At 41.6% G+C, this 22,127-nt stretch overlaps 1 protein-coding gene across 11 annotated transcripts in view; it reads right to left on the minus strand.

The window, feature by feature from the left end:
* The window catches only part of Tspan12 (tetraspanin 12), a 78,787-nt gene that overhangs the window by 49,496 nt on the left and 7,164 nt on the right, over positions 1 to 22,127 (minus strand). For 8 of the 11 annotated variants that reach the window (XR_015685625.1, NM_001015026.1, XM_087657995.1 and 5 more), the window contains 2 exon segments: positions 6,362 to 6,444; positions 5,324 to 5,459 (listed from right to left, as the gene is read on the minus strand). The exons of the other annotated variants lie outside the window; for them this stretch is intronic. Coding sequence is in view for 7 of the 8 variants with exons in the window: in NM_001015026.1 (NP_001015026.1) it covers positions 5,324 to 5,459; positions 6,362 to 6,444 (219 nt within the window). In the remaining variant the exon portion in view is untranslated. 11 annotated transcript variants of the gene reach the window in all.

Here is a 22,127-nt window from a genome sequence, read left to right on the forward strand (position 1 = left end):
GTGTGTTTACATTCCCCCTGAGCGGAAACAGCTTCGCTAATGGCTGCCTTAACAGCGGAGCAGAACTGCAATAACAAATGAATTTCATTTAGTCTACCGCTAAAGCCTTGGGCAGTACCTACCTAAAGCCTCAAACCAATTTCCATTTAGCTTCAATTTCTCTTTGAAAGATTGAAGGAATTTGCGCTACTGAAATTACTTGGAAAAAAAAAATCACCGCATGTCCAAGTTTCTTTTCCCAATTATTTCTGACCTATGAGAAAATGAAAATGTTCTCCTCGTAATTAGAATTTAATTACTCTTAATCTCTTCATAGGAATATGTGTTTCTGGGGCTAGGAAGATAACTCCATGGTTAAGAGCACTTGCCACTCTTATAGGGGAGCTGGGCTTGGTTCCGTGCACCATGAAAGCTCACGACTGTTGGTAACTCCAGCTCCTGGGGCTCCAATGACCTCTTATGACCTTTGCAGCACCAGGCACACACATGGCACACACATGTACTGGGCGTCACACACTGATACACATAAAAATAAATCTTTTGAAAAAAGAAGTATGAAGACCTGTTCTTATTCTATGAGAGTTTCATACTTATTAAGATCAAACCTAGGGCTCAGTGGTAGTATGGCTGACACATGCTGGGTTTTATCCCTAGCACAAGAGAGGAGAAACAGATCTAATTGGAGTTAGCATGGCCAGCTTCATTTTAAAAAAATGCAGGTTGCTGATTTAAATCTCACATAAATGATGAATAACATATTTAGTACATATACATTCTGAACTTTGCACAAGATAGACTCATATAAAAGCATTTATCCATTTTTTTATCTTAAATTTAGTTGTACATTTTCTGTCTTACTTGGCATCTTAAATCTGGTGTTTTAGCCCTTTGCATCTCTAAACCAATTATTCAGGACCAGAGTCATATTAATGATCATTCACCATTAATTTGTAGTAGGTAGCCTGTTTGCTTATTAGTTTTAGTTTGGTTCAGTGTCTTTCTTGGGAGTAGAACATGGCAGGGGTACCCTGGTTACACGGATCTCTTTGAAAGGAGACCCTGTAATTGTTGTTTTATACTGGCCTGTTGGATAATGGCACTTTTACTTTACTTGAATAGCACTGAAGTTCTACTGAAGGTACTGTTTTCAGAACCATCCAAAAGACACATCAGCTTTCAAAATAACAAATTGTTTTGAAAAATAAAACAAAGCAAAAATAGCTAGCTGTTTACACCAATCTGGTTTATAAGTCTTAATATTGAAATCAGTCCTAGTACAGGGAAACAGACAGTTTGGAGGAACCTATGGCATGTCCTTAAAAATTTATATCGAAAATAAAAGAAGGGTTGGGGATTTAGCTCGGTGGTGGAGCGCTTGCCTAGCAAGTGCAAGGCCCTGGGTTCGGTCCTCAGCTCCGGAAGAAAAGCAAAGAAAAGAAAAGAAAGGAGCCTCCCCTTTTTTCACCAATTAGGATAAAAGGCAAAGGAATGTAAAAGAGGAAGCCATGAGGATTGCTTCCCAAATATTTACCCAAAACCTAACAGTGTCACATTCTCCACTGACTTGACTCCCCTTAATCAAGGCCTCTGCTTTGTAATCTAAGCCTTCCAAACAGAGGAGCTCATCATCCTTCTACTTCCCTCCCTCTCCCAGGGACCACCTTAGACTGATGTGCTTCGCTGTCTCTCTGTCTCTCTGTCTCTCTGTCTCTGTCTCTCTCTCTCTCTGTCTCTCTCTCTCTCTCACACACACACACACACCATTCTAATTTCATGCCATGCTTGTGTTTAATAAGCATTCATTAAAATAATGGGAAAGTTGAATGGTTACCCAAAGAATGTCGTAGTTTTGATTAATTTTACATAATAAATTTTTCGTTGGAATTCCAAGCTGGAGAAAAGGCCCGTGGAGAATTGGCCTTGGCAATCAAAATCACTGAGGTCTGTCTGAATCACAGCCATTGTCCTCACCCTTCAGCGACCTTGGTCTGGTTACTAAGTTCTCTGGGCTTCATTTAACCTTGAGTTGTCCCATCTTACTGCCATCGTGGTTGAAGTCGGCAATCACATCTAACGTGTTTTACATGCTACAACACACACCACAAAGAACTCAGGAGAACTTGGTGTTCATAGAGTAAAACAGCTGTATGTAATAATAAGCCCTCTAAACTGGGTTGCTGTGATCTGAGCAGCAGATTCTTTATTTAATAGCGATGCCCAATCAGAGACGCCGCTAACATCTCTGTAGTCACAATTCCTCGCGTGAATTATTTGACAATAATAGGACCTATCTCATTAGAGTTGTAGGGGGGGATAAGGCCGATCAGTTCATGCAAGATTCTTCATGTAACTCATCGGGTAGAACTCTGCAGCGTCTGGCATGAGAAGTATCTTAGAAACATTACCTAGTACCTTTCTCTTGGTGTCAATATTGTTCCAGGAGATAGTGTTTCAAGAGATAAGTTTAGAGGAAATGGTAATGACTAGACAACAGTATTTAGAGGAGAATTCTTAAAGAGAGAGCGAGAATAAAAGCAGAGAAAACGAGAAGAAAAAAAAAGTATATCCAGAGATCTGAAAATCCACCTTAACAAGACATTAATGAAGTAGGTAAAAGAGCTAAAACTGGCAGATGGCGTCTTGGCTATAGAATGGCTTGATGCAAGTTCCAGATGCCGGTTAAACTTCACTACCCAATAGGGAGGCTATCAAAGTCTTAGAGCATAACAAGAATAATAAAATCATGGTGTATTGACTTAACCAAACTCCACTGGAGTAGAGTAGGCAGGAGAGGCAGAAAACTCTATGCCCTGTGCGTGAGCAATCCAAGTAAGAACAGAAAAGGAGGCTGAGTTCCTGAGGTTGCAGATCCAGGACCCATAGGAACTGGTTATGGCAGGAGGAAGGAGTTCAGGGAGGAAGCTGAGGGATAAACAGCTTGAGAAAGAGCAGATACGTATTAGTTGGGAGATGGACCACTGGGAGTTGAGAGCACGATTTATTTTTAGCATTGGAGACGCTGTCTTTGAGTCTAGACAGAGCGAGGTCTAGAAGCTTGCTGTGAATAGTGAAGTTATAATGAGAGTAGAGACTGGACTGCCAAAGATGGTCAAAAGAAAGAGGATGCAAGATGTAGGTGGCATCTATGGACTCAGGGAGCAGCCGGAGCCTGAAGCTATCGCATGAGAAAAAGAACACACAACAAACAAACAAAAAAGGAGAGGAAACAGAAAGGGGCAATGAGGTGGATGTGCTCTACCCCACTGCTATGACCCTGAGCTGACCCTTAAGGCTGAGCTTGGAGCTATCCCTCTCTGCCCTCAGAGTACCCAGTGCAAATTTTATCTGAGGTCTTATCAGAGATTAGTGAAATTGTCATCTATCACGTGCACTATTCCGATGTCAATAAAGTAGTGCTTACGTGCTCGAGAAGTGTTAAAAGAATGAATGAACAAGTTAATGCCTATAGGACCTCAGACCTGTTGTGGTTTTATGTGTCTGTCATTTTGTTTTATAAGACCTTTTCCTACACCACAGATTAGACACTCATTCACAAGTTTGTGTTTTGTCCTACATCGAGTAGCAGGCCATGTTACTCCACTGGCTTCTTTTACTACCATTGAAACAGCTTAACGGAATCCATAAGTGGTTACTAAAATGTGTTCTCACGAGTTCTTGTGGTTTCATACTATCCCTGACCCCACCTCACCTTGTACTACCTTCCAGAGACCAGGCAGAGGAAAACTTAGAAGGGAGTAGAAAATACCACTCATGCTGAAACTGGTTATAAAAGAAACTGGTCTTGAGAGATCATTGCATCGTTGTGGTTTTTAAGGAGGCTGCTGAGATCTTCTTGCCTTCAAAATATATTTGCACAGTATTCAGATTATAGAAGACTTTATAAAGTCGTACACATGAATTCTTTTTTTTTTTAAGATTTATTTTATATGTGTTGAGTACACTGCCGCTGTCTTCAGACACACACCAGAAGAGGTCATCGAATCCCATTACAGATGGTTGGGAGCCACCGTGTGGTTGCTGGGAATTGAACTCAGGACCTCTGGAAGAGCAGTCAGTGCTCTTAACCACTGAGCCATCTCTCTAACCCATCCACATGAATTGTTAAATTTCACCAAGTATTTTAGAAGCGTTGTAAGATCTGAATCCCATCTTCCCTTTTCTATGTGCCTACATGTGCAGAAAGATGCTGGGCACATTCTCCATTCTCCTAGTATGGTTTATTTGCTATAGTTTTTTTTTTAACCTGTTCTCCAACCTTGCAGTTACTCTCCAAGAAACCTATAGATAATTTAATCAAGGTTATTCCTGTGACATTTAAAGCTTCATTCTGCTCCACACCAAGAGTCTGTTTGAACTGGCATGGACGGGGGCCTGGCAAGCACAGATATGAGCAAGGTGACTGCAGAAAGCCAATCTTTACTCATTCCTCCCATTCAGTGACGTCATGTTGGTAACCTGTAATCAGCAACGCGAGGCGTGTGTGCCCTACAGAAATATTCAAAGTGCTAAAAAGTAGATCTACTTTAGTTCACCAGAAAACTACTCATTTTGAGACCTACTACCAAGAAAGGAACAAAGTGGATGAACTAAGTTTTCTAGGGTCTCACATGGCCACAATTTACATGTTAGCAAGCTCACGGCCTGGTGGCATTGGAAAGCCACCCCTTAGAAATTTTCAGGTAAACTATTTTAATTGACTCATAACTTTAAAAGCTTAGCAGTTTTTGTTCATAAGATTAATTCTAGAAGCTGAAGAAGTAAAATCAATTTAAGAAATAATTTAGCACTACAACTCTTTCAAAGGTCTTGTTTTGTTTTGCTTTGCTTTGCTTTAAAGCAAACAGTAACTAGGATTAAAGAAACCCAGATTCTCTTGTATCCACCAGACCATATATGGCAGCACGGAGATTACAATATACCTTCCATCTCATCTCAGAACCTAAATTTCTAAATAGGGTAGCCCGGTGGGTTGTTTGTTTATAAGAGGAAAGTTTCCATGACAACGTCTCAACTCTAGTCTCGAAGGGAGGAAGCTCTATGCCACTAAAACATTATTCTCAAACGAAAACGTCAAAGCAGAACCAGAGTGACATAATTAAACAGCATATGTATCTCCCTGCTTCATTCTGTGAAGAGAGCAAATATTTGTACCCAAATCATCTCCTAGGGAAAGGAAGTCCCCTTCTTACGAGATGTTGCATAGTGACCACCTTTCAGAGTTGTTGCTATAGTTATGGACTTACAGCAGTGCGTTATCATACGATGCTTTGGATATGATAAAAAGAAGTTATAAAGACTGTACCCATGCAAGAAGCAACAGATTCCTTTTCACGGTCCCACAGTATCCCAGCATTCCCACGATGATAAGGAAACAGCAGACAGCAATCATGACGGGGTGAACCACAGGGAAGTAAGTTAAGATGACCGCCTCTTCTACCCTAGGAGAGGAAAACCACATCAGAAGATAAGTTCAACCTCACCGAAGTGACCAAAACGCTCCCTGGACCCTAGACACTGAACAAACCCAACTGTGAGCATGAATCTCCAAATTGGCATCCTTCAAAAGCTGGTGGCTTTTACAGTCACGTTCAGAAATCGCTGTGCTGGTGTCTGTTGGCCTGCTTTACGTTTGTTTTAGTTTCCTGGCATTTTTATATAAGTGGTGGCATTTCTATCCCAACACATTTTATATCTAAGTTCCAAAGCCCCAGCCTAAGCGAATTCCATGAGGTACCAACTGGGAGGAATTGCCTTCCTCTCTGAGCCTGGAGTCTGCACAGCACTTTTCTTCTTACGGATAACCAATCATTTTCTAACGTGAAGAAAACAAGAACGCACAGGGGATTTGAGGCATAAACCCGGGGAAGGTAAAGAGAGGACTTTTTTGCTAGGACATGCGTGGTCATCAACCAGAGCCTGGCACAGGGGTGATATGAATTTTAGCCATTCCTCGGTGCTTAAAGGCTCTGTTGTATTTAGGGCTTTACACAACCATTTCTCTTCACTTGATCCTGACCATGACTCAGAGTATATACATCAGAGTGTATTGCATCAGAGACGAGCACAAGCCAGACAACCAGGGTGGTATTAAGCCCATGAGTGTCCGTGTCCGTGTCCATGTCCCGTTAACTACCGTCCTGCAGGGTTGGTAGAGTTCTCTAATGAGAATGTGGGAGACAGCATGGAAATAGTGGAAAATATGTTGCTGCAGCGCAGGAAAGGGTGTTCTACAGGATGGTGGAGGAGAACCAGCCAATGAACAGCTCAGAGCAAAGATCTTTAAATATGTGCATCTAGAGAGAGCCATCGAAAGAATCCAATAGGCAGTATTAAAGCCTACCTTGTCTCTGCAGTCAAAGTCAAAACGTTATTCAGGTAGTCCCTCATCCAAGCAGAAACTGCCAAGACACTGATGGACATTAACTAAAGAGAAGAAATGGACAAACAAACTTGTTACCAGAGATGTCTGCAGCGTTCACTTCAAGTTCAAAAGGTGAAACGGGGGATTTGTTATATAATGTTCATATTTGTTATATAATGTTCAATGTTCTCCAAATAACACATTGGATTTCTATGGAATTTTACTGGCGCCATAAACATCTGGCTACTCCATTTAGTGATCATACATAGCCACTAAATAGAGTATCTGTAAACAGGATAAAAACAAGGCACCTCTTAAATTGGTGACTTCAAGGTCAGTCCAGAAATTCCCAAGAACAATTCAATTTGCAAATGTATAAGATGAACCTAAGAAACCCCGTGGGAGAGAGACCTCACCGCCTGGTCAGGTGGGCACTCCTGAGGCTGCAGAGCGGAGGAGACCACCAACACTGCCCACCCCTGCCCACATCCCTGGCCCAAGAGGAAACTGTATAAGGCCTCTGGGTTTCCGTAGGGGAGGGCCCAGGAGCGGCAGGACCGCTGCGCCTGAGACACCGCCAGAACCTGAAGGAAACAGACAGGATAAACAGTTCTCTGCACCCAAATCCCGTGGGAGGGAGAGCTAAACCTTCTGAGAGGCAGACACGCCTGGGAAACCAGAATAGACTGCACTCTGCACACATCCAGACGCCAGAGGAAAACACCAAACGCCATCTGGAACCCTGGTGCACGGAGGCTCCCGGAAAGAGCGGCGCAGATCTTCCCGGTTGCTGTCGCCGCAGAGAGGACTTAGGCAGTACCCCACCAGCAAACTTGAGCCTCAGAACCACAGGGGAGGGCCCAGGAGCAGCAGGACCCCTGCGCCTGAGACACCGCCGGAACCTGAAGGAAACAGACCGGATAAACAGTTCTCTGCACCCAAATCCCGTGGGAGGGAGACCTAAACTTTCAGAGAGGCAGACACGCCTGGGAAACCAGAAGAGACTGCACTCTGCACACACATCTCGGACGCCAGAGGAAAACACCAAATGCCATCTGGAACCCTAGTGCACGGAAGCTCCCGGAAAGGGCGGCGCATATCTTCCTGGTTGCTGCCGCCGCTCCTGGGCAGCACCCCGCGAGCAAACTTGAGCCTCGGGACCACAGGTAAGAACAACTTTTCTGCTGCAAGTGACCTGCCTGGTGAACTCAACACACAGGCCCACAGGAACAGCTGAAGACCTGTAGAGAGGAAAAACTACACGTCCGAAAGCAGAACACTCTGTCCCCATAACTGGCTGAAAGAAAACAGGAAAACAGGTCTACAGCACTCCTGACACACAGGCTTAAAGGACAGTCTAGCCACTGTCAGAAATAGCAGAACAAAGAAACACTAGAGATAATCTGATGGCTAGAGGCAAGCACAGGAACCCAAGCAACAGAAACCAAGACTACATGGCATCATCGGAGCCCAATTCTCCCACCAAAATAAACATGGAATATCCAAACACAACAGAAAAGCAAGAACTAGTTTCAAAATCATATTTGATCATGATGCTGGAGGACTTCAAGAAAGACATGAAGAACTCCCTTGGAGAATAAGTAGAAGCCTACAGAGAGGAATCGCAAAAAGGCCTGAAAGAATTCCAGGAAAATATAAATAAACAAGTAGAAACCCATAGAGAGGAGACACAAAAATCCCTGAAAGAATTCCAGGAAAACACAATCAAACAGTTGAAGGAATTAAAAATGGAAATAAAAGCAATCAGGAAAGAACACAAGGAAACAACCCTGGATATAGAAAATCAAAAGAAGAGACAAGGAGCTGTAGATACAAGCTTCACCAACAGAATACAAGAGATGGAAGAGAGAATCTCGGGAGCAGAAGATTCCATAGAAATCATTGACTCAACTGTCAAAGATAATGTAAAGCAGAAAAAGCTACTCGTCCAAAACATACAGGAAATCCAGGACTCAATGAGAAGATCAAACCTAAGCATAATAGGTATAGAAGAGAGTGAAGACTCCCAGCTCAAAGGACCAGTAAATATCTTCAACAAAATCATAGAAGAAAACTTCCCCAACCTAAAAAAAGAGATACCCATAGGCATACAAGAAGCCTACAGAACTCCAAATAGATTGGACCAGAAAAGAAACACCTCCCGTCACATAATAGTCAAAACACCAAACGCACAAAATAAAGAAAGAATATTAAAAGCAGTCAGGGAAAAAGGTCAAGTAACATATAAAGGTAGACCTATCAGAATCACACCAGACTTTTCGCCAGAAACTATGAAGGCCAGAAGATCCTGGACAGATGTCATACAGACCCTAAGAGAACACAAATGCCAGCCCAGGTTACTGTATCCTGCAAAACTCTCAATTAACATAGATGGAGAAACCAAGATATTCCATGACAAAACCAAATTTACACAATATCTTTCTACAAATCCAGCACTACAAAGGATAATAAAGGGTAAAGCCCAACATAAGGAGGCAAGCTATACCCTAGAAGAAGCAAGAAACTAATCGTCTTGGCAACAAAACAAAGAGAAGAAAAGCACACAAACATAACCTCACATCCAAATATGAATATAACGGGAAGCAATAATCACTATTCCTTAATATCTCTCAACATCAATGGCCTCAACTCCCCAATAAAAAGACATAGATTAACAAACTGGATATGCAACGAGGACCCTGCATTCTGCTGCCTACAGGAAACACACCTCAGAGACAAAGACAGACACTACCTCAGAGTGAAAGGCTGGAAAACAACTTTCCAAGCAAATGGTCAGAAGAAGCAAGCTGGAGTAGCCATTCTAATATCAAATAAAATCAATTTTCAATTAAAAGTCATCAAAAAAGATAAGGAAGGACACTTCATATTCATCAAAGGAAAAATCCACCAAGATGAACTCTCAATCCTAAATATCTATGCCCCGAATACAAGGGCACCTACAAAGGGGAAGCCCTGGGTCCTGCTAAGACTGAACCCCCAGTGAACTAGACTATGCGGGGAGGGTGGCAATGGGGGGAGGTTTGGGAGGGGAACACCCACAAGGAAGGGGAGGGGGGAGGGTGATGTCAATAAAAAAAAAAAACAAAAAAAAAAAAACAAAAAAAAAACAAGGGCACCTACATACGTAAAAGAAACCTTACTAAAGCTCAAAACACACATTGCACCTCACACAATAATAGTGGGAGACTTCAACACCCCACTCTCATCAATGGACAGATCATGGAAACAGAAATTAAACAGAGACGTAGACAGACTAAGAGAAGTCATGAGCCAAATGGTCTTAACGGATATTTATAGAACATTCTATCCTAAAGCAAAAGGATATACCTTCTTCTCAGCTCCTCATGGTACTTTCTCCAAAATTGACCATATAGTTGGTCAAAAAACGGGCCTCAACAGGTACAGAAAGATAGAAATAATCCCATGCGTGCTATCAGATGACCACGGCCTAAAACTGGTCTTCAATAACAATAAGGGAAAAATGCCCACATATACGTGGAAATTGAACAATGCTCTACTCAATGATAACCTAGTCAAGGAAGAAATAAAGAAAGAAATTAAAAACTTTTTAGAATTTAATGAAAATGAAGGTACAACATACCCAAACTTATGGGACACAATGAAAGCTGTGCTAAGAGGAAAACTCATAGCGCTGTGTGCCTGCAGAAAGAAACAGGAAAGAGCATATGTCAGCAGCTTGACAGCACACCTAAAAGCTCTAGAGCAAAAAGAAGCAAATACACCCAGGAGGAGTAGAAGGCAGGAAATAATCAAACTCAGAGCTGAAATCAACCAAGTAGAAACAAAAAGGACCATAGAAAGAATCAACAGAACCAAAAGTTGGTTCTTTGAGAAAATCAACAAGATAGATAAACCCTTAGCCAGATTAACGAGAGGACCCAGAGAGTGTGTCCAAATTAACAAAATCAGAAATGAAAAGGGAGACATAACTACAGATTCAGAGGAAATTCAAAAAATCATCAGATCTTACTATAAAAGCCTATATTCAACAAAACTTGAAAATCTACAGGAAATGGACAATTTCCTAGACAGATACCAGGTACTGAAGTTAAATCAGGAACAGATAAACCAGTTAAACAACCTCATAACTCCTAAGGAAATAGAAGCAGTCATTAAAGGTCTCCCAACCAAAAAGAGCCCAGGTCCAGACGGGTTTAGTGCAGAATTCTATCAAACCTTCATAGAAGACATCATACCAATATTATCCAAACTATTCCACAAAATTGAAACAGATGGATCACTCCCGAATTCCTTCTATGAAGCCACAATTACTCTTATACCTAAACCACACAAAGACCCAACAAAGAAAGAGAACTTCAGAAGAATTTCCCTTATGAATATTGACGCAAAAATACTCAATAAAATTCTGGAAAACCGAATCCAAGAGCACATCAAAACTATCATCCACCATGATCAAGTAGGCTTCATCCCAGGCATGCAGGGATGGATGGTTTAATATACGGAAAACCATCAACGTGATCCCTTATATAAACAAACTGAAAGAACAGAACCACATGATCATTTCATTAGATGCTGAGAAAGCATTTGACAAAATTCAACACCCCTTCATGATAAAAGTCCTGGAAAGAATAGGAATTCAAGGCCCATACCTAAACATAGTAAAAGCCATATACAGCAAACCAGTTGCTAACATTAAACTAAATGGAGAGAATCTTGAAGCAATCCCACTAAAATCAGGGACTAGACAAGGCTGCCCACTCTCTCCCTACTTATTCAATATAGTTCTTGAAGTTCTAGCCAGAGCAATCAGACAACAAAAGGAGGTCAAGGGGATACAGATCAGAAAAGAAGAAGTCAAAATATCACTATTTGCAGATGATATGATAGTTTATTTAAGTGATCCCAAAAGTTCCACCAGAGAACTACTAAAGCTGATAAACAACTTCAGCAAAGTGGCTGGGTATAAAATTAACTCAAATAAATCAGTTGCCTTCCTCTATACAAAAGAGAAACAAGCCGAGAAAGAAATTAGGGAAACGACACCCTTCATAATAGACCCAAATAATATAAAGTACCTCGGTGTGACTTTAACCAAGCAAGTAAAAGATCTGTACAATAAGAACTTCAAAACACTGAGGAAAGAAATTGAAGAAGACCTCAGAAGATGGAAAGATCTCCCATGCTCATGGATTGGCAGGATTAATATAGTAAAAATGGCCATTTTACCAAAAGCAATCTACAGATTCAATGCAATCCCCATCAAAATACCAATCCAATTCTTCAAAGAGTTAGACAGAACAATTTGCAAATTCATCTGGAATAACAAAAAACCCAGGATAGCTAAAGCTATCCTCAACAATAAAAGGACTTCAGGGGGAATCACTATCCCTGAACTCAAGCAGTATTACAGAGCAATAGTGATAAAAACTGCATGGTATTGGTACAGAGACAGACAGATAGACCAATGGAATAGAATTGAAGACCCAGAAATGAACCCACACACCTATGGTCACTTGATTTTTGACAAAGGAGCCAAAACCATCAAATGGAAAAAAGATAGCATTTTCAGCAAATGGTGCTGGTTCAACTGGAGGGCAACATGTAGAAGAATGCAGATCGATCCATGCTTATCACCCTGTACAAAGCTTAAGTCCAAGTGGATCAAGGACCTCCACATCAAACCAGACACACTCAAACTAATAGAAGAAAAACTAGGGAAGCATCTGGAACACATGGGCACTGGAAAAAATTTCCTGAACAAAACACCAATGGCTTATGCTCTAAGATCAAGAATCGACAAATGGGATCTCATAAAACTGCAAAGCTTCTGTAAGGCAAAGGACACTGTGGTTAGGACAAAACGGCAACCAACAGATTGGGAAAAGATCTTTACCAATCCTATAACAGATAGAGGCCTTATATCCAAAATATACAAAGAACTCAAGAAGTTAGACCGCAGGGAAACAAATAACCCTATTAAAAAATGGGGTTCAGAGCTAAACAAAGAATTCACAGCTGAGGAATGCCGAATGGCTGAGAAACACCTAAAGAAATGTTCAACATCTTTAGTCATAAGGGAAATGCAAATCAAAACAACCCTGAGATTTCACCTCACACCAGTGAGAATGGCTAAGATCAAAAACTCAGGTGACAGCAGATGCTGGCGAGGATGTGGAGAAAGAGGAACACTCCTCCATTGTTGGTGGATTGCAGACTGGTAAAACCATTCTGGAAATCAGTCTGGAGGTTCCTCAGAAAATTGGACATTGAACTGCCTGAGGATCCAGCCATACCTCTCTTGGGCATATACCCAAAAGATGCCTCAACATATAAAAGAGACACGTGCTCCACTATGTTCATCGCAGCCTTATTTATAATAGCCAGAAACTGGAAAGAACCCAGATGCCCTTCAACAGAGGAATGGATACAGAAAATGTGGTACATCTACACAATGGAATATTACTCAGCTATCAAAAACAACAGCTTTATGAAATTCGTAGGCAAATGGTCGGAACTGGAAAATATCATCCTGAGTGAGCTAACCCAATCACAGAAAAACACACATGGTATGCACTCATTGATAAGTGGCTATTAGCCCAAATGCTTGAATTACCCTAGATCCCTGGAACAAAGGAAACTCAAGACGGATGATCAAAATGTGAATGCTTCACTCCCTCTTTAAATGAGGAAAAAGAATACCCTTGGCAGGGAAGGGAGAGGCAAAGATTAAAACAGAGACTGAAGGAACACCCATTCAGAGCCTGCCCCACAGGTGGCCCATACATATACAGCCACCCAATTAGACAAGATGGATGAAGCAAAGAAGTGCAGACCGACAGGAGTCGGATGTAGATTGCTCCTGAGAGACACAGCCAGAATACAGCAAATACAGAGGCGAATGCCAGCAGCAAACCACTGAACTGAGAATAGGTCCCCCGTTGAAGGAATCAGAGAAAGAACTGGAAGAGTTTGAAGGTGCTCGAGACCCCAAAAGTACAACAATGTCAAGCAACCAGAGCTTCCAGGGACTAAGCCACTACCTAAAGACTATACATGGACTGACCCTGGACTCTGTCCCCATAGGTAGCAATGAATATCCTAGTAAGAGCACCAGTGGAAGGGGAAGCCCTGGGTCCTGCTAAGACTGAACCCCCAGTGAACTAGACTATGCGGGGAGGGTGGCAATGGGGGGAGGTTTGGGAGGGGAACACCCATAAGGAAGGGGAGGGGGGAGGGTGATGTTTGTCCGGAAACCGGGAAAGGGAATAACACTTGAAATGTATATAAGAAATACTCAAGTTAATAAAAAAAAATAAATAAAATAAAATAAAATTATAGAAAAAAAAAAACTATCATCCACCATGATCAAGTAGGCTTCATCCCAGGCATGCAGGGATGGATGGTTTAATATACGGAAAACCATCAACGTGATCCCTTATATAAACAAACTGAAAGAACAGAACCACATGATCATTTCATTAGATGCTGAGAAAGCATTTGACAAAATTCAACACCCCTTCATGATAAAAGTCCTGGAAAGAATAGGAATTCAAGGCCCATACCTAAACATAGTAAAAGCCATATACAGCAAACCAGTTGCTAACATTAAACTAAATGGAGAGAATCTTGAAGCAATCCCACTAAAATCAGGGACTAGACAAGGCTGCCCACTCTCTCCCTACTTATTCAATATAGTTCTTGAAGTTCTAGCCAGAGCAATCAGACAACAAAAGGAGGTCAAGGGGATACAGATCAGAAAAGAAGAAGTCAAATATCACTATTTGCAGATGATATGATAGTTTATTTAAGTGATCCCAAAAGTTCCACCAGAGAACTACTAAAGCTGATAAACAACTTCAGCAAAGTGGCTGGGTATAAAATTAACTCAAATAAATCAGTAGCCTTCCTCTACACAAAAGAGAAACAAGCCCAGAAAGAAATTAGGGAAACGACACCCTTCATAATAGACCAAAATAATATAAAGTACCTCGGTGTGACTTGAACCAAGCAAGTAAAAGATCTGTACAATAAGAACTTCAAGACACTGAAGAAAGAAATTGAAGAAGACCTCAGAAGATGGAAAGATCTCCCATGCTCATGGGTTGGCAGGATTAATATAGTAAAAATGGCCATTTTACCAAAAGCGATCTACAGATTCAATGCAATCCCCATCAAAATACCAATCCAATTCTTCAAAGAGTTAGACAGAACAATTTGCAAATTCATCTGGAGTAACAAAAAACCCAGGATAGCTAAAGCTATCCTCAACAATAAAAGGACTTCAGGGGGAATCACTATCCCTGAACTCAAGCAGTATTACAGAGCAATAGTGATAAAAACTGCATGGTATTGGTACAGAGACAGACAGATAGACCAATGGAATAGAATTGAAGACCCAGAAATGAACCCACACACCTATGGTCACTTGATTTTTGACAAAGGAGCCAAAACCATCAAATGGAAAAAAGATAGCATTTTCAGCAAATGGTGCTGGTTCAACTGGAGGGCAACATGTAGAAGAATGCAGATTGATCCATGCTTATCACCCTGTACAAAGCTTAAGTCCAAGTGGATCAAGGACCTCCACATCAAACCTGATACACTCAAACTAATAGAAGAAAAACTAGGGAAGCATCTGGAACACATGGGCACTGGAAAAAATTTCCTGAACAAAACACCAATGGCTTATGCTCTAAAATCAAGAATCGACAAATGGGATCTCATAAAACTGCAAAGCTTCTGTAAGGCAAAGGACACTGTGGTTAGGACAAATCGGCAACCAACAGATTGGGAAAAGATCTTTACCAATCCTACAACAGATAGAGGCCTTATATCCAAAATATACAAAGAACTCAAGAAGTTAGACCGCAGGGAGACAAATAACCCTATTAAAAAATGGGGTTCAGAGCTAAACAAAGAATTCACAGCTGAGGAATGCCGAATGGCTGAGAAACACCTAAAGAAATGTTCAACATCTTTAGTCATAAGGGAAATGCAAATCAAAACAACCCTGAGATTTCACCTCACACCAATGAGAATGGCTAAGATCAAAAACTCAGGTGCCAACAAATGCTGGCGAGGATGCGGAGAAAGAGGAACACTCCTCCATTGTTGGTGGGATTGGAGACTGGTACAACCATTCTGGAAATCAGTCTGGAGGTTCCTCAGAAAATTGGACATTGAACTGCCTGAGGATCCAGCTCTACCTCTCTTGGGCATATACCCAAAAGATGCCCCAACATATAAAAAAGACACGTGCTCCACTATGTTCATCGCAGCCTTATTTATAATAGCCAGAAGCTGGAAAGAACCCAGATGCCCTTCAACAGAGGAATGGATACAGAAAATGTGGTACATCTACACAATGGAATATTACTCAGCTATCAAAAACAACAGCTTTATGAAATTCGTAGGCAAATGGTTGGAACTGGAAAATATCATCCTGAGTGAGCTAACCCAATCACAGAAAGACATACATGGTATGCACTCACTGATAAGTGGCTATTAGCCCAAATGCTTGAATTACCCTAGATGCCTAGAACAAATGAAACTCAAGACGGATGATCAAAATGTGAATGCTTCACTCCTTCTTTAAATGAGGAACAAGAATACCCTTGGCAGGGAAGAGAGAGGCAAAGATTAAAACAGAGACTGAAGGAACACCCATTCAGAGCCTGCCCCACATGTGGCCCATACATATACAGCCACCCAATTAGACAAGATGGATGAAGCAAAGAAGTGCAGGCCGACAGGAGCCGGATGTTGATCTCTCCTGAGGGACACAGCCAGAATACAGCAAATACAGAGGCGAATGCCAGCAGCAAACCACTGAACTGAGAATAGGACCCCTGTTGAAGGAATCAGAGAAAGAACTGGAAGAGCTTGAAGGTGCTCGAGACCCCAAAAGTACAACAATGTCAAGCAACCAGAGCTTCCAGGGACTAAGCCACTACCTAAAGACTATACATGGACTGACCCTGGACTCTGACCTCATAGGTAGCAATGAATATCCTAGTAAGAGCACCAGTGGAAGGGGAAGCCCTGGGTCCTGCTAAGACTGAACCCCCAGTGAACTAAACTGTTGGGGGGAGGGCGGCAATGGGGGGAGGGTTGGGAGGGGAACACCCATAAGGAAGAGGAGGGGGGAGGGGGATGTTTGCCCGGAAACCAAAGAATTATTATAAAGTATTAAATAAATTTTAAAAAAAATGAGATGCATCTTGACAAAGATTCAAGATGTATGTATATATGCATCCACAAAAAAAAATGAACCTAAAACTATCATCTGTAGGAGGAATAAGACAATTAAATGTGACGACTGAACAATTACATCAAAAGGATCAGGGGACCCACCAAAAAAGCTCCTACTGACTAAAATTCAAACAAAGTGAGCATTAGGATAATAGCAATTTCAATGACTATAGTGGTTTGAAACATCAATGTGTTCCAAAGTTAGTGATGATCATTATAGCAAGATGGACACTCAGATCCTTATTCAGAAACTCACATGAACCTCTTATTTGTCTTTATTCTATTTTCCCTATACGAAGTAAAGGCAGAACCAAAGACCGAGTGAGATCTTGAAAGGCAGAATTCCTAGTCAGGCCTCCGCTGTGATGGGGTGCTGGAACACCCTCAACATCTCCTGAAGCACTGAAGCTACACGGGAAATTCTTCAGACAGCATTAGCAGATCAACATCTCCTGAAGCACTGAAGCTACACGGGAAATTCTTCAGACAGCATTAGCAGATCAACATCTCCTGAAGCACTGAAGCTACACGGGAAATTCTTCAGACAGCATTAGCAGATCGCAGATTCTCAGTCTTGTCTGTCCATGGGAGTCGCCTAGGGCTCAAACGTAGTCTGAGCCCACAATAGAACATCTCTTGGAGTAACAACAAAGCATCATGGGTGTCAGTCCCGCCAATGTTCCCAATCCCTTGGCAGGGCTGAGGACCACTGCAGCAGCAAGGAGTGTGTCAAACGGAAAGATCAGACTGCAGGTCCCAGACCGAAGCACCCGTCCAGCTCAATAACAGAGGCAATCAGACTCTGCAGGTCTCACGGTCTGAGCAGTCAACAGTACCCAAAAATATATAAAGTGTTTTTACCAGTCAAACTCGAACTTGATTAAATGTCCAACTGCATTGGTTTATGGGAATGAAATACAAGGTATAGCTTTAACTAACACTTCTGGGATCCACTAAATAAAATGGAGAGTATGGGATTATTTCACAAGCCTGTTTCTTAGAGTTAAAAAAAAAGTGGATACTGAAATAAAAATTTTAAAAAAGAAAGGAAATGGTTGGAGAGATGGCTCAGTGATTAAGAGCACTGACTGCTCTTCCAGAGGTCCTGAGTTCGAATCCCAGCAACCACATGGTGGCTCACAACCATCTGTAATGAGATCTGATGCCCTCTTCTGGTGTGTCTGAAGACAGCTACCGTGTATTCATATAAATAAAAATAATATTTTTTTTAAAAAAAAGGAAAGGAAATGCTGTTGAAGATTAAAAGGAATTCAAGAGATTGCCCAACGTAATATAATGGTCTGCTTTGAAACCTGATTCAAGCAAATCAATTGCAATAAATAGATAGATAGATAGATAGATAGATAGATAGATAGATAGATAGATAGATATTTGCAGACAACCAGAGAAATTTTAACATCGATTAGATGTTTTAAAACAGTAAGAACTCAACTATTATTTTAGGCCTGAATACAATATCACTTTATTTTTACCTTCTAGAGACCTGTGGTGAATTGTGGGTGACCTTGGGCGGCAGCCATGAGGCAGTGATAAATCACGATGCCCTGAGCTGGGTGAAGCTGGGTATGCTGGTGAGTACTGACATGAGCCGTGAGGAGACAGGGGTTAATCGCAGCCCTCTCAAGTTGAAATATGTTTTAAGAGTCTCGTAACTCAAAAGTTTAAGGAAAACTAAAACACCTAAACCATGTTAATAATGATTCTGCCTGGGAAACGTTTCTATTAAAAAGAAAAAGAAAAAAGAGGAGGGTGGAGTTGACTCCAGAATCCTGAAGACTTCCCTATTTTAGCTGAAATCTTTTCAAAACGTGTCTTTGTTTTCTTAAACAGTATCGCTCTCACGGGATTCCACTTCTCCTGACTGTTAACATTTCTGGCAGTTTGATGAACATCAATGACTTCGACTTTAATGCTGAGGAGGTGGTTATCTGAGTTGGGCACGAGTCTGAGCTGATGCAGACACTGACTGTAAAACAGGCTCTCTGGATAAAGCCTCCAAGGCGGCTCGTGTGCTCCCATCCACGAAGAAGGTCTCTCTGCTGGGAGGCAGGTAAGTGAATTCACCAGCCCATGCCTCCTTTTCAAAGGCGTCCCACAGGTTTCATCAACAATCTCCATGGCTCTATGTTGGTATTTACCTTCTAAATGTCACAGGGATAGACTAGATCGTCATTTTAAGTTATTTAAATCACCCGTTACTGTTCTACTTAGCAACTGTTCTACTTAGCAATGAATGATCTCGCTATCTCCACCTTTGAGGTTCCTTCGTTTATCTTTTTAATCATGTTGAGCATTTCCTGCAATGGATTTTGTTCGTAGCCACCTCTTCCTCTCACCCCTCCAACTTATCTTTGTGTTTCTTAGCCCATTTCAGCCCTGAGTCTTCATTGAGTATAACCGATTTACAGTGGTTGTCACTAGACATGGTTCTTCCCCTCATGGCAAAGAAAGAAAAAAGGAAAAAAAGAAAAAAATGCATTTCTTTTGAACTCTATGCTTCAAGGCATTTATTAAATGGCAGGATGAACAAAGTCTTGGCTAGTAAGTCAGTATTACTTTCCAAGCATATACATTGATCATGGCACTATGTACCAAAGACACAAATGAGAAGGAGCTGACATAATCTCCATGACACAGTTCTCCAAGGGAAGAGGACATACACTGTCATCATCAGAAGTGAGAATGTGCAAGTGCAGACTGTATTATTTCCCAACCAATATTTCCTCTTCTCTCGTCGCCCTCCTAGAGGTAATAGCCTGAGGAGGTCACACAGAAAAGAAATAGTGCACAACGCTTTCAACGCCTCCTTTTGGACTGTCTGACCTAGCCCACAGGGTCAAAGGTACTTCTCTAAGGCAGCAGAGATCTGAAGAGCAATGTCAAGTTAATTAGGAAGGGAAAGGATAAAAAGGATTTTCCAACCCAAAGGAAAAGCAGAGGTTCTAGAGTAAACGATAACATCACATGTCCAGGAGAGGGGAATGGCTCCTGGGAATGCACAGTCAGACAAGGAAGCTTGTCTTCGAAGCTACCTGAGATGCATGTCCTTGACCATATGGAAGCCATGGAAAGCCACTGAACTCTGAACTCCAACTAGGAACCCCAGCTCTGCACCTTTTCAGCCCCTAACTTTTGGAATGACATTTAGTTTTTCCTCAGTCTCAGTTGTTTTTCTTTTCACCTTTAATCCATCATAAAAAAATTCTACTTTATAGAAGGTCCTTATGATGAAGTATACCCAAATATATTACCTGTTATTAGCGTGCATTACTTTTAACCCAAGAGTTTCTCTTAATGCCTCTCAGTGTAAACTGTTCCTAAATCAGTTCAGAAATGGGATTATCTGATAGGGGAGCGAACACTGCACAGAACTACAGGCGGGCCTTTCTCAATCTTAGCATGTCTAAAACGGATCCCAGCCCCACTTTTCTCCAAGCCTTTTGTCCCCCTCACAGTGTTTACAAGCCTAGTGAATGGAGTAATGAACCCTTCCATCACTTCGACTGGCAGCTTGGCAGACAGCCTGAACCTCTCCCTCTTTTTCACTGGACATTTAATTAGTTTTAAATCCTTTGCCTGGTTCCTGAGAGGGGCATCTGGCAGATCCCTCCCCATTTCCTGCTGCTTCAGGCTAGTTCAAGGCCCATCTTCTCTTGTCAGGATGTAGCAATCGTCTTCACAAGACGTCTTTCGAGCTCATAGACTCCACCTCCACCTTGCAGAGTCAAGCATGCTTTAGCATGTAGCTGTCCTTGTGTTATTTCCCAACCGATATTTCCTTTTCCCTAGCCCGAGGAGGTCACACAAAACCCTCTTACTCATTCTTTAACCTAGCCCTTCAATCCTGTTTGCTGCCAGCTCCTTCCCGTAGTTTAACAATGATGGAAGTCCTTGAAAAGGTCAGCATTCACAATTCCCAAGTTCCCATTTCTGCTTCTGCCGTTGCCTCTGCTGAAACAGCACCCTTCCCAGGCTGTCCCGTCCTTAGGAGCAAGTAACCTCCACTTCTCCTTGGACAGCAGCCCAAACATCAGTGGAAAGATTGTCTCCAGGCTCCCTTCTTACCCACAGGACTTGTGAATGCTCTCTGCACAGCCCTTGGGGAGCTTCCACCTCATTTCCTGTTTGATTCTACCCATTAAAAGAATGCTCAAGTCAGCAGTAGGGCCTAATACCAGTTAGGTGAGTGAGTGAGAAAAGAAGTCAACTGACTGGAAATGTTTTCTACTCTCCATGCAAGCTGAGATCTTTAGCAAAATCAGATGCTGTAACTGGAACTAAACTTCACCTTGCTGGGAATGTTCTGTTGGAGGAGCTGGTCAATATAGGAATGCTTTAAACTATAAACTTGGCATTCTCCCCCATCTCACTGTGTTCTCCTCAAACATGAATCAAAGTAAATATCAACCCAATGCCTTCTACCATGGAAAGCAAGCACCTTTGAAAAAGAATGGCTTAAATGCTTGGAAACAATGTCATCCTCAAAGAGCAGCTTTACACTGAGTTTGAGATCCTGAAAACAGGCGGCATAAACAGAACCAGGCTACACTGAGGGACTAAACCAAAGGGAGACTGAATCACTCCACTAAACCTTCCTGATATTATGTAGCCTAGGAGCATAACTTACAGGAAAAACTTAAGGCTCTGAACTAAATCATGGTCTATGAAGTATCCAAGTTAGTTTTTAGTTTGTTTTAAACTTGTATTCCCTATTTTTGACCAAAGTATATGCCATATTCTAATTTATGAATTTAGTACATATGGATCGAATTGGGGACATAACTATTCACCTGATATTCATGACCCCCAGCACTATCATAGACTATCTAAATATCAAGAAAATATGTAGAAAGGAGAACATGTATTACTTTGTAGATATGCACTTGGTATCTGCTACAACTTACCTTGTGAAGTGCTTAGAAAAATTGCTACCTCTCGAAAAATAATTAAAAATATGAAATGTGTTCTATTGCGACCATGGTTTAGTTTCTCCTGAATCTAATTATGAGGGTTGGGTTGTTACATCAAGTTGTTTTGCAAATCTGAACTCGTGTGTGTGTGTGTGTGTGTGTGTGTGTGTGTGTGTCCACATCTTCAAAGCTGTGTTATGAAGCACACACCTATAGTTTGCACAAACTAAGTCTTTGCCAAAAGCAAAGCTTTTAAATCCTTCAATTGTTTGCATAAATCAGTCTCAGAACATGCCAGTGGCTCGGATTCTCTTCAAGAATGAAAGACATCTAACACTACCTTCCCAAACTTTCCCATGTGTGTCAGGTCTGTTAGCAAGGATGTCAGTGAGGTCCAGATCACACTTATACTTCTGTCCCCACAAAGAGAACTCCAACAGAGAAGAGAGGTTTTCGCGAGCGCCTCTACTCGTCTTGAAGACACTGAGACTGAAGTAAGAGATCTATTTCTCTAAAAGCCGACTTTTTACTTAGTTAAATGTAAAATAAATTCTTACTGG

The sequence above is a fragment of the Rattus norvegicus genome, chromosome 4, assembly GCF_021556685.1.
Source record: "Rattus norvegicus strain SHRSP/BbbUtx chromosome 4, alternate assembly SHRSP_T2T, whole genome shotgun sequence".
Lineage (NCBI taxonomy): Eukaryota > Metazoa > Chordata > Mammalia > Rodentia > Muridae > Rattus > Rattus norvegicus.